This window comes from Dysidea avara, chromosome 12 (assembly GCF_963678975.1).
Source record: "Dysidea avara chromosome 12, odDysAvar1.4, whole genome shotgun sequence".
Classification (NCBI taxonomy): Eukaryota; Metazoa; Porifera; class Demospongiae; order Dictyoceratida; family Dysideidae; genus Dysidea; species Dysidea avara.
The window spans coordinates 21,132,654-21,146,266 of NC_089283.1; the positions used below are offsets into that span (position 1 = coordinate 21,132,654).

Here is a 13,613-nt window from a genome sequence, read left to right on the forward strand (position 1 = left end):
TTGTGTGGCTCTATTGAAGCAATTTTGGACTCTGACCATCAACATTATTTGTTGACCATGACTAGGTAAGTAATGTATGGCTGCACCATGTCCGCTGTATTCATTTTTTTGCATACAACTGCAATTGTTAATCCACACATCTCCAGGCACTTCTGAAAGTAATACACTTCTTCCTTTGGAGTTATGGAATGAGCATCTTTCAAAAGAAACATTGGATGAGATGTAGAATTCAATTCCATAATCTTTAGAGCCACATCCCTCCCACCGGATACCTTCAATGGTTACGTTCTTGCAGGAGGTGAGCTTTACTGCACCAACTAAGGCTTTGCACTCACTGGGAATAGAATCCATGTTGAACGAAGAGACAGTCATATAATGGGCAAGTTTTTTTATGGAGGTAATAGAAATGATATGACAATTCTATTTAACGCTGATCAAAACAGCTAGCATTATGATGCCCACTTTTCCCCCTATATTTGTTTGTTTACTTTTTTGTAACATTAACTGTTATGACTGGTGAACCCACAAATACCTCATCAAAAGTAAGGATTAATGTTTTCATTATTGTCAAGCACCCAGCTCAACTAAACATACAAACACCACGTGCACACCGATTCAAACCAGTACCATGCAGAGCACAATGTTCACCCACAGTAATGATGGCAATATAATCCACTATAAGTGATCATGCACTGTATACATGATGTCTCAGTACACAAAAAACACTTGTATTCTGTTGTGCTAGACCAGCTGTTGGTTGGCTCTTTAACAACTGCATGTTCTCCATCCTGTTTCACGTAATTTCACAAACATTATATTGAGCCTTTTCACTACTCTTGGGTAATCTACTAATTAGCAAAATATATAATATCCGATGTATTAAAACTGAATACGCTACACGTTTTCTGCAAACGGCCCTTTCAGTGGCCAGCCTTCTTGACTAGCTTTCCTACTTTGAGTTCGCGATGTGACCATCCATGGTTCCACCGTTCTTCAACAGATCGGGTAGCTCTTAAGTCCCACTGCCTTTAAATTCACAGAGTGGTAATGTGCAGGAATCACGTGATTATTAAAGCAGACTAGATTCAATAATCGTCCATTCCACTGTTTGAAGTACTGTTTGAAATTATTTGGCCCTTCTTATAGCCCATAAAACTCAATTCAGTGAGTGTCACATGACTGTCAGTTCAATATCCCCGGCATTATTGAACTGACTTTCGGTTCAGACTACTGCCATATAATGTGTATATCATACTAAGTGACTGCAGGGAACATAGCTACCATCAATTTACAGTGAAAGGTCCACAATGTCAGGGGTGTAGGTGGGAGGGGGGGTTTGGATGGTTTACCCCCTTTTCAGTGGATTATTAACTTCCATCTGTGCTAAGGTCATGGAGCACATTGTCTATCATTCCATTATGAAACACCTAAATCAGAAAACCAACATGGTTTTAGAACTAACCATTCATGTGTAACCCAACTTATCACTCTGACTGAAGACATTTCCCTTGCTTTAGACCAAATAGACATCATCCTACTAGATTTCTCCAAAGCTTTTGATACAGTGCCATACCAACAGCTACTTACCAAATTAAGAAATCATGGAATTGATGGCAGTACTTACACTTGGATCCAAACCTGGCTTACCCATTGCTCCCAATGTGTTGTGCTAGATAGTGAATCTTCAAGCCCCATACCAGTTCTGTCTGGGGTACCACAAGGCACAGTACTCGGACCACTGATGTTTCTATTATCAACATGACCACAGGCATCGACTCACCACTTCGTTTATATGTCTGCTTTACAGAGTTGTTAATAGTGTAGAGGACACCAACAGGCTTCAAGAAGACTTGAATAGGCTGCCGGTCTGAATGGGCAGCCAGCAGATACCTGGCAACTCAAGTTCAATGTTAGTGAATGCACTTTTATACGTTGTACAAGATCATCAACACCACTTACCCATGGCTACATGCTTAACAACCACACTCTGAATATATCTGATCATCACACTTACTTAGGAGTCATACTCCATAAATCACTGTCTTGGTCACCACATTTTTCTAATACAGTCACCAAAGCATCTAGAACACTTAATTTTTTGAAACGTAATTGAAGCAAATGCTCAAAACAAGTCAAGGAATCTACCTACAATGAAATCTCAGCTATCCGGACCCCACTTTCCGAATTCTTGGTTAACCGAACTACGGAACTATTAGATAGTGTTGTTCCAGTTCTAAATACTGGAACTAAAATAATTTTGGTTCCTGCTGTTTTTATTACAGTTCCAGTTCTAGAACTGGAACAATAATTTTGCTTTTCTTAAAACTAGAACTAGAACTATAATTTTGCTTTCCTCAAAACTGGAACTAGAACTAGAATTATAAAGAAATTTTATCAAGTACTGGAACTAATACTGGAACTGAAATTAATCAATCATTTTTCCAATGAGATTTTATGCACTTCACAAGGCCAGAATTTTATCTGCTGACAAAAATACATAATGTAGTATATAACTTCACAAAAGCTGTATGTATTACAACCATGTATGCATGTGCTAAAACACTGCTCAAAACAACTGATTAGCTATAATATTAGAAGACAATGCCAAATGCAAAGCTGGCTCAGTCACATTGTTATGTCTGGTTCAATGTTTGATAATTAGCTACAGGTCTCCCTATATCAATGACGGATCCAGGATGGGGGCATTTGGGGCAAATGCCCTCCCCCCCATCACCTTGTGGAGGAGCCAGCCATACTTCTGATTAAAATACTAAACTTTATGTCAGGCCAAGATCAGTTTATAAAACTCCTGAAAATATGCACATTTTACTAGCATTTATTACAAATTCGCCTGAAACTAAAGCAAACCAAAGTCAAACTAACTGTGAAATAATCATCCAGCACCTTCATGCGTACTAAGCGCTTCTAAAAACAATAATTATTGTGTTGCTGTTGTTTAAGACATTCAGAGCCTTAAAACAGCTTTTAAGACTTCACAACCATCTGCAAAGGCCAAAATGGCAAAAATCAACAGTGATATGCTACTAATAGGTGATTATTTCCTGCTTCAAAAATGCAGCAACTAACAAGAGAATCTGGATCTCCCCAACCACCTACAACTTAGCCTGTTTGTGCCCCTCCCCTTGCCAGCTCCTGGATCCGCCCCTGTATATAGTGTTAGTGTTATTGTTGTTTGTGTAATAATGCTGATAATTACAGTATTAGCTACATACATGAAACAAATAAACCTGGCAAGACTAGTGTATGTAACTTAATAGTGAGCATCCCTAATTCATTATGGCCGGGCTTTTGGTAATCCTTAAGTTAAAATAAGAGTTGTTTTAGAAATTGAAGAATAATTCTAAATGTCATGGTTCCTGCATGAACTGGAACTAGAACTGTAATTCTAAAGGTTATGGTTCCAAAACTAGAACTGGAACTGTAATTCTAAAGGTTGTGGTTCCAGAACTGGAACTACGTAGAACTGTAATTATAAAGGTTATAGTTCCAGAACTAGAAATGGAACTGTAATTTTAAAGATTATGGTTCAAAAACTGGAACTAGAACTGTAAAACTAACTGATACTGGAACAACACTACTATTAGAGTAGTGACTGTTCTATTGGTGTATTTGAAAATACTGATAATTAAATTTTTTTTTTCTTTATGCTATTTTAAGTTATTTATACACAGTTTCAGAGATATGGACTTTTCAGACTTATGGACCACCCCTGGTCCCAAGGAGTTCGGGTAACTGAGGTTCTACTGTATTTAACATTGATCAGACCACAACTAGAATAACTACACCAATATCATCAAATTTCAAACTGATTGTTTGCCATGTTGCCGAATTCTACAGCGGGAATTGGAAAGTTTCATAGTGTGCTAGTTTACTTCTAAAATAATTTGCTAGACCCATGGTTACTCGCCTTCATCCATAGGCCTGGTCTGGCAGCTCTAGACTAAAGAAGGAAAAACCAAAACTTTGGTCACTCATGTCACAGAAATGGAAGGGGCGATGTCCTTCAAATTTGGTATGTCAGTGAGTTCCCATACCACGCAGGAATCTCTACTGTAAATTTCATTGCAATCGGATAAGAGACCATTGAACTACATATGTGTGAATGTCGCGTGATCTTATGTAGTACTAATTGCATCATGTGCGTGGGTGGGTGAAAATAGTGCTACTTGCGTACTTAAGCATTAATTTGACACCAAGTTTGTGGATTTTGGACCATGCATAGGTGAGACCAGAACATAAAATTGGATTTAAAAGTTACCAAAGGTCAAATCTGATATGACAAACATAACCTTTGCGATATCCATAAACTGTGTGGTAATCAGTTTCATGTGATTATCCAAAAGTGCACAAAAGGTTTTAGAATCCTAACTAGTTGAATTATGCTGTTTCTATACTAATCCTTTGTCAGTTGTGATTCGAGCTAGGTTCTGTTTGTAAGAGGTTCCATCATTTAGCATATATTATGCAGTGTTTGAGTGTCGTTCTGCCATAGATAGTGAAACTTACATGCCCCTCCAGTATCTGTGGTCCTGCCCGCTTAAATTCCTGAATATCATGACTGTAATTAGCATGCACCTTGGTTGATGGTTGCAATTGTGTCACCTTACACTCAGTCACCATGAACATGCTATCGGTAATAGTCTCAGCACTCTACATACATCATGCAGTACAAACCACAGAGAAACCAACGACTTCTCAATGTTGCATACTTACTACCTCCAGTTATTTTTGTATTTTATAAGTCAAGAAAATTTTTAAGTTATAAAATAGCTAATTTGCCCTGCTTAGTTGCCCACACTATGTCAGCAAGGTTGGGTCACCTATCAGTTTATCTGTCTTAACCTATAGTACTCAATTTTATTGATAAAAGAAGGGGGATAGGTTGAGCAGGGCACCTATAGGTTAGCATGGAAGCCTACTGGCATGCAGTTAATGTACAATTACCATGCACTCAAACAGAGTCCGTGTTAGATCTAGCTTGCTCCAGTGCCTGACTGGAGTGGAAGATAACAGACAACTATAAATTCTCCGTAGTCTCAGCAGAAATCTGCAGTGCCAGCTCTAATACAAATATAAACAGTTATGCACTCATATATTTCCCATCAATTCAGATTTCTACACACTGTAAAAATGCTAACATGGCAAAATTTGCACAGTATATGTTTCATTCAATATCACAAAATCACTCCTTGCAAAAATTGAGTTGATAAATCCTATATAGATGCATGTATGCAGGTTCTATGAATATTAAATACAATGTTATGCAAACACAGCTCCTTAGATACTTTCTTCTTAGCGTATTAAAAGCCATTCAAACACAGAATGACAAATGTCATCAGTAGTAGAAGGAAAAGATTAATACCTTCACATGTACTTTGTGCATTGTTTGCATGAGACAAACAAATCAAATCACTAATAGCATCAGGTAAGGTTTCCCAATATCTTTGTGAAGTATTCTTAAGGGTAGAATCAAAATCATCTAAATCCATTTCTTGATGTCGCCCATGCTGAATGCTAAGCAGTTCACATCTTATTGCAAATGACACAGTTGCAACAGCTGCTAAGTCCTTTGGTGCATCAAGTACTTCTATCAAATCCTTATTCATTCTGTCTCTTTCATTATAAAATAGACGGTTAGGTGCAGCCACTGCATACTCAAGTACTTCAGTTAGTTGTGTGTAAACAGGATCACTTGTCACTTGCACTGAAGAATAGAAATCTTGTCTGGCTTGCAAAAGGTATCTTGGTGGATGTGGCTCTGGTAGGTCTTCTCCAAATGCTATGGAAAGACGGGTAGATAAATCGGTGTAAAAGTTTATGAAAGTGTTTATATCTTGCTGGTTTTCAGCAGAAAGTGGCAATCTTTTGTTCACCATTAAAGCATCTGTGTACATAAGGAAATTATTCTGTGGTCCCAATGGTGGAGCAATAACACTATATGCATCAAATATTTTGTCGCTATTTATTGCATATTGTAAAAAGTTCCCAATCATTTCTGAGTAACTGTATGCTGTGATAGAGCTACCACCAACAATTTCTTTGGTAAAAACTCTGTTATCTTTAATTGAACCATCAAGACACTTATTCTGTATCGAATTTCTTTCATCACAATATTGAAGAAATGATTTAATTGCAGATATAACATCTGTTTCAGAAAATATATCAGAATCAATTGCTTCATAAACTGAATTGCAACCATGAAAGTCAATGTATGCATCCATATAAAGCAATGGAAGAGTAAATGATCCCTTCACATTACCTAACACAGTTACTGTACGAGGAGGAGTAATTAAATCTCTTTCACACTGATCTAGGGTATCATTTAAGGATGAAAGGTTACCCACTCCATCGTGTAAAGGGCACATTTCAAGTGTCACATTAGCACCTATCAAAAATGTTCCACAAATGAAAGTTGGCACGCCATAATAAGTTCCATTTAGCTGAACAGCTTGTAGAGGGAATTGTAAATATGCTCCTTGTGTGTCTAGATCATAATCTTGGGCATTAGTTTCTGCAATGAGATCATTGTTTACTAGATCTCCAAGTAGAATTGTATCCATTTCGATTATATGTGGTGCATTCGGGCCATTCAAATATTTCGTAACTGCGTTTACGTCATAAATGTCGACAGGAGGAGATACAACGGTGAGGTTAATTTCGGGATTCTGTGATTCAAATGACCTTTTAATCCAACTAGATAGAGATTGAAGCTTGTCATCCAAGAGATCGGGAATATATGGATAGATTGCCACTCTTAGTTCTCTTCTAGCCGCGTGCGCAGATGATAAAATGCCTGCCATTAGAAGCCAGAAAAAAATTGTGTTGAGGATTCGGTTGATCATCTCTAGCGTAAGTGACCTACTCGGTGACCTATTATCGAACATAAAAATGGTGGGGACTATTCTACGGAACGGAACGGAACGGAACGGAATGATGGACTAAACCACGGAACGGAACGCTTTCTAAAATTGAAGCTTGCAACTTACCATTGCTGAAACTTCCCTTATAAGTTAGCAGTGGCATCTCCAGTGGGTGATTAAACATAAGATAAAAATAATTAACGGATCGATTGTGGGTTTTTGTTGGTTGTCATTAGTAACGAAGTATTATTGTGGGATGAGCTGTATCAGTGATGTTCATCCATACGGAAGGGAACTTTATGTGAGCTGTTTTACTTTAGAAAACAGTCTGGGCCGGTCTTTCAAGTCATAAGTCAGTGTATAAATAAAGTAAGCAGGAAGATACTGGTAACAGAAAAGAGCCAGCTGAATTAAAACTTGAAGAATTTTGTGCAGTGTGTGAGGAGCAAATATTTTGGCAGACCGCAAGGAGGGTATATTCTGCAAACATCACTGAAGTGTATGCATGGAGTTATTTATATATTAACAGCTGGTGCAGTGGACTAATGCCGTATTCAATAGTGAGCTGATTTTATCTGTTGCACAATTCAAGGATGTGCCTGACTGCTAGCCTTGAATCAGGCTAAATGCCAAAACTCCAAGATCAGCCAAATCTCTATTATAAGCCGTATGTGAAACCATGCCTGTAGCCACCAGGCAAACGTGATTTGGACCAGGATGTGTGTGTAATTTCAATGTATCTAGTCAGACCTGAAATGGAACACTCACATTAATTACATACCACCTAAGAATCCTAGGATTTCTTAAGTGTAACATTTCACATGCTTCACTTCAAACAAAACAGGTTAAATTTGTTCGTCTATTTTCAAGTGATTCCCAGTCCAGCTGGTCCATGAAATTACAATGGGATCACATGTATTTGTTACAGTGCGGGCTGTCCTGTGTTGGATCTACTCTAGAGTTGAGATTTCAAGGTAGACTCACTGCCAATGTACTGACACTAGTACTGTTGTAGCATGTTTAAGTGGAGGACAAATGAAATAGTAATGCTAGATTATTTATGTATTTTTCATAATGAAATTGATATCCCATTTTGATTTGTACTTCCACTTTGCAACATATTCAAGAACAAGAAGCTACCACACTTAATCTCCAACCACTGTAATTAATTAACCAAGATCTCACTAGTCTGTAATTCACCCTACTGTAGTGATTTTATTGATTCATCTGTATGTTTTCTTCATTTTCCTTTGAAGTTGTACCAAGAGTTCATAATACGGTGGAGTGTCTAACTTGAACGCATTCACCAAACACCCTGCTTAAAGTAACACCTCGGCCTTATTTCAGAACAAAGGCTTTACCTTCTTCAGCAACACTAATCAACAGTTTTCTGTCCCCCAGTAAAGGTGTTGATTTGATGAAAGGTGAACTTTACTACGCAGGGTGTTTGTACAGGCCATACTGAGAGTTAGACACTCTCTCCCATACAAATCAGTATTACGAACTCTTGGTTGTACAGTATAGGTAAACAAAGATAAGTTTCTCTCCCATCTTATTCTAGGATTTCTATCAATGACAAGGAAAATTCAATTATTTGTATACAGGCTCAAAATTGAGAAAATATAAAGAAAGTGAATTAATATTATACAGTCAGTTTGCTTTTGGATATTTAATGTCTCCAACCACAACAAAAATTCGATGAATCCATGCTTCTCATCACTGGTCGTCTGAACATTCTGAAAGTGATACCTCACTCAATCAACCATATATTCTGTTTATTAGACTGAATAAAGTCATGATTACCTAAACAATCAATTAATGTTTTATAATTATCCTATTCCTTTTTCCTGGAGGTTCCACTGATAAAATGCAATTTCAGCAATGATAGCAGCTAGCCAAGCTGCAAGTTGATTCAGAAAGCATTCCATTCTGTAAAATAGACCCCATCCAGAATTCAACTCAGTACTCAGGCTGAGATATCTGACAATAGTCCACTACTCTGTTAATGAATCATTGATGTTCACACAATATAGCCTCCTTGAGGTATCTGAATGTTTGCTCCTCACACACTGCACAAAATTCCTTTAGATTCTGCTTAGACTGAGTTGATTCAGCTTGTCACCATACTTGTTTCCTTTGTAGTGTAGCTATACACATACTGATTTATGCCGATTAGAAAGGCTGGGCCTCAGACTGTACATTCTAAAGTCACTGAAGTAAGTAAAAATAACTCACATACTAGTAAAAACAAGTCATGCATTAGTTCCCTACTTGATATATCCGAAGATGAACCCACTGAGTCAGCTATTCCCACAATTAGTACTTCGTTACTAATGACAACCAACAAGAACCCACAATCGATCCTTAAATTCGTTTTATCTTTCTTGGGGTAACGTTTGATTACCTGCTGGAAGTGCCACTGATAACTTGTACAGCAATGGTAAGCTGCAAGCTTCAATCTGAGAAAGCATTCCGTTCCGCAGTTTAGTCCATCATTCCGTTCCGTTCCGTTCCGTTCCGTTCCGTAGAATAGTCCCCACCCATAAAAATCACGTAACGTATTCGGAAGTTTACAATTTTATTCCGCATATTATGGAGAATTCCAATAGTGTAGCCTAATCTTAATGAGCTTTCCATCCTTTAGAGTTTATGTGTGGACATCACAGCAGTCTTGATACTCATCACCACTGACGAAGAAATGAAGAAAAAGAACACAGGAATCGCCGTGAAGTACAACTCGAGCGTGACTTTGGCGGGTGGAATTGGGCTGACTGTTTGTCATTTACCTGAGTAAAAGATGTATCCACGAAGACTGTACAGAAGGGGTTGTTGTAAAAAAGGATAATAAGACTGTGTTATTGGTCGTAATGTGCTGATTTTTCACTGTACGCATTTTACACTAAACGATTCGCTGTTGTAACTCACAAGTGCATGCTTGTATCAAAACTATACTTCAGTTACAGTATCATGGTCAACGTTGAAACCGGGTCACTACTGCTGACTCGGATGACCCTGTGACCCGGATTAATTAAAGCCGAGACGTGTTTCGGCTAGTCTCGGCAAGCGAACGAGTCTACATTTTGAACGTTCGATTCGTGTTGAGTAAATATTGCAATTGCAACTTCAGGCTAGCTGTAGGTTGAAGACCAAAAAAAAAAAGGTCTTCACCTACTGACAATAGCTACCCCTCACCATAGATACCCTCAGTTTCGTGCTACATACTACACTTACTAACAAATGGGCGTGGCTGAGCGTATGTTGGTAATGTGATAAGTGGGCGTGGCTCACGAAAGAGCTACGCGATAGTGTTTATAAGTTTCCGGGTTTTACTCTTTTCACCACCTTTCATAACCCTTACGTAATATTAAGCTCAAAAGCATCCAGACTTCCTACTGTAGTTGTTGCTCTCTCTCTTCGACTTTAGGGCACTCATCTAGTAGTTGCCGCGAGTAGTCGACTTTAGGGGATGCGTCCAGTAGTTGCCGCGAGTAGTAAGACTTTAGAGGAAGCGTCCAGTAGTTGCCACGAGTAGTAGACTTTAGGGGAAGCGTCTAGTAGTGTTAGCGTTAGGGTTAGGGTTAGAGTTCAGAGTTAGAGTTCAGCTTTGGTTTCTTCTTCACCTTCAGGGTTAGGTTCTTCTTATATACTATATACAGCTTATTTCGTTAGTCACATTTATAAGATACAAAAGAAGGGAATCAAGGGAGCTAGCAGTGGTAGCATAATTGGTAGCACACTGGGCCATCACACTGGGATCCTGGGTTCGATTCCTCTTCAATGCTGCACTTTTTTTTTCGCCTTTTTGGTTCACCGTTATTTTTCTAAGTTCTGTAGGGTTATGAAATAGGGTGAAAAGAGTGATACCCTAAGTTTCCACGTCGTCAAACGAACAATTTCGTTTTTCACGTGATCCAATCCGGGTCAGACCCGGATGACCCGGAGAAAATGTGACCCGGATGACCCGGAGAAAATGTGACCCGGATGACCCGACCCGGCCTCAACGCTGATACATACTGCATGCTCTTGCCTATCCAGTAATATCAAAGACTTGCTGTACATCTTATGGTGTATACGTATACTCAAAGCAAGAGCTACATACATGCATGCTATATTATTTATTGTATATAGTACTTACCTCCCTATCCCTCTCAAAGCCTTCCCTTCTTGGCTACATAGTTGTAAAAAAAGTTGATAATTCTTCTTTAGCCAATGAGATCATAGTACAGTATGATTGGCCTTCATGATAATATACAGTGTCAAAGTCCAGCTTCATATGTAACAACTTTACTATGATCTCATATTATTCCCTAACCATGATTTCATCAAGAAAGGAAATCAGAAAAGTGTTACTTTATATGGCTTGTTACTTAGACAACCTGTTTGGTAACAGTAATAATGCTCATCAGATTTCATCACTTACAAACACTATAATGTACAAGATTTACAAAGAACTTCCTTTGAATTAAGCCTGATCACATACAGGAACAATGATGATAACTATAGCTACTGTTTCATCAGATGTGAGATCAATCATGTATACATCTGCTCACAAGGTTCCTATTACCAGTAGTGGGAATAAGTGCATTTTGAGCCCACATGGTAATAGAGGTATACATTACAGTAATGTGCATGTATTGTTTTAAGTAGCTAGGATATGCACACTCTAGATCTAGAACTTCTGCAACTGTAAGCTAGTATTATACTGAGAACTATCAAGTCTGATGAGAACTGATAAGACTTTTGAATATCTATTAGCTAATGAGTGTAAAATGATTTTTGCAAATCACGTCATATGCAGCTATAATTTCAAATCCTCATCACAATAATCATGCGAGTCATCAGACTATAATAATGACATTATAACTTAGACTAGCTGGAATGTGGTTACTGCAATAAACACATTCATTCTTTTGGTCCATTATAGGGCATGGATGGATGAATGCTGAATTTAACATTCAATCTTTCTCTTATTTTCATAAGCAAAAGTTAAAGCTTAAATCTTTGTGTGCGGCCACTATATAGACCTGCAAGGCTTAAAGCCTGTCAATACAGGGAGTCAGAAACATGTAGCTGAAACATGAAGAATGCAGAAAAAAATCCCAGACCCAGTGGTGACTTGATCCCCTGCAACATGCAGTCTAGGCATGTGCCAGAGGAGCCACAACAGCTGGGATCTGACGCATTCAACCTGTACTTAAACATCAACTTCTTGCCAGCGAATGATTTTATTCTGTGAATGCTATCCCACTAGGGACCTGTGAGAAGGCTTAAATCCTGTGAATACCGGCAGGGAACATGTAGTTTAATAATGATGGTTCTCTCTCGCAGCTCTCTCTCTCTCTGTCTGTGCATGTGGGATAAAGTATGAAATAGTTAAAGCTGACTGGCCTAAAAAATAGGAAGATTAAATTTAAGCATTGAAGTTACCATTAGCTATTATATGTATTCCATCATATAGCTGTGTGTTTGTGTGTGTGTGTGCGCGTGCGTGCGTGCGTGTGTGTGTGTGTGTGTGTGTGTGTGTGTGTGTGTGTGTGTGTGTGTGTGTACAGAAAGGATTACAGACCCTATATGTATAATTATACATATGGTTGCATGCGTGTGGCTCCTGTTAGTCCTGTAATTGACACTTTCTTAGTCTACATGCTGCCATGGCCAGTTAGGACTTTAATTTAGAGTCATGCATATACTGTATACACAATGGTTTTTACATTACATTGATTTCAATGCCTCAAAGATATATATTAATAATAGTGACGCTTGACAAACTATAGTCTAATTCAAATAGGTTTAGCTCTAGAGCGTTTAAGCTGTCAATTATAATTGGAGTTGTTTCCCAGTATTCCCATCATAGAAACCATAATCATGACATTTGATCAATACTACATGATGACATCATAATAATGATTCATTATCATCAAAGGTACATAACTGTGATTCCAAAGGCAATTGTTATTGCTCTTAAGTGACTTTTCAGGAATCAATTTATCATGTTGCAACAAAAGCAGAGTATATAAAGATACTAGGAAAGTGATGATAAAGTCACCTAAGCCACAGAGCAATAACAATTACCTTTGGAATCCAGTTGTGTATACCTTTGATTAATTGGCTTTAGTCAATTCTTAGACTTTGCATTGTTAAGATTGATGTCCTCTTTTGAAAAACAGTTATAACATTGAGAGAGAGTTTTCCTCGCATGCTCTTCTACAATTACAGCAGACATGTGATTATTCTCCTTCTCTTCCATCACACAATTATCAGGTTTTGATTGAGGTGTTGACTTTCTGTTGTTACCACCTGACCAGGAAAACTATCGGTGTTGTCAAGGTAATGGTCTACATTGTGTAAAGTTCAAGAATTGTTCAAGACAATTTTCGTAGTGCACAAATAATTTTCATGACATGGTAGTATCTTCATGTAGTGTCATTTCAGTTTACTGGGCCAGAATGATTGTGAAAAAGCTTTAAGTATATACACGCATGGTTGAAATTGTACTTGAGAGTTATTCGAATAAACAACATGTGTATTTCAAGTATCAATACTATAAAGGTACATTAGCAATTTAACTGCCAAGAAATTTAAAATACTCATGCATGTTTGTTTGCCAAGCAAAACTAATTACTGTAGACTTTAAAATTCCAGCAGTGACCCCCTGGTCTCTATTCTATGCATGTGTTGTGTATAAGGGTGTATGGACGAGTTTGTGAACACACAAGTATATACCATTATTGA

At 38.0% G+C, this 13,613-nt stretch overlaps 1 protein-coding gene across 1 annotated transcript; it reads right to left on the reverse strand.

Annotated features, from left to right (window-relative positions):
* Positions 1–5,081: 5,081 nt before the first annotated feature.
* On the reverse strand, positions 5,082–6,903 carry LOC136240543 (thiaminase-1-like). The gene has a single exon (XM_066031536.1). The coding sequence runs from the start codon at positions 6,861–6,863 to the stop codon at positions 5,322–5,324; it is 1,542 nt and encodes a 513-aa protein (XP_065887608.1). The 5' UTR covers positions 6,864–6,903; the 3' UTR covers positions 5,082–5,321.
* Between the last annotated feature and the right edge of the window lie 6,710 nt (positions 6,904–13,613).

Excerpts from the sequence above, each read along its gene's own strand:
- LOC136240543 (XM_066031536.1), bottom strand. The coding sequence starts at position 6,863 with ATGATCAACCGAATCCTCAACACAATTTTTTTCTGGCTTCTAATGGCA.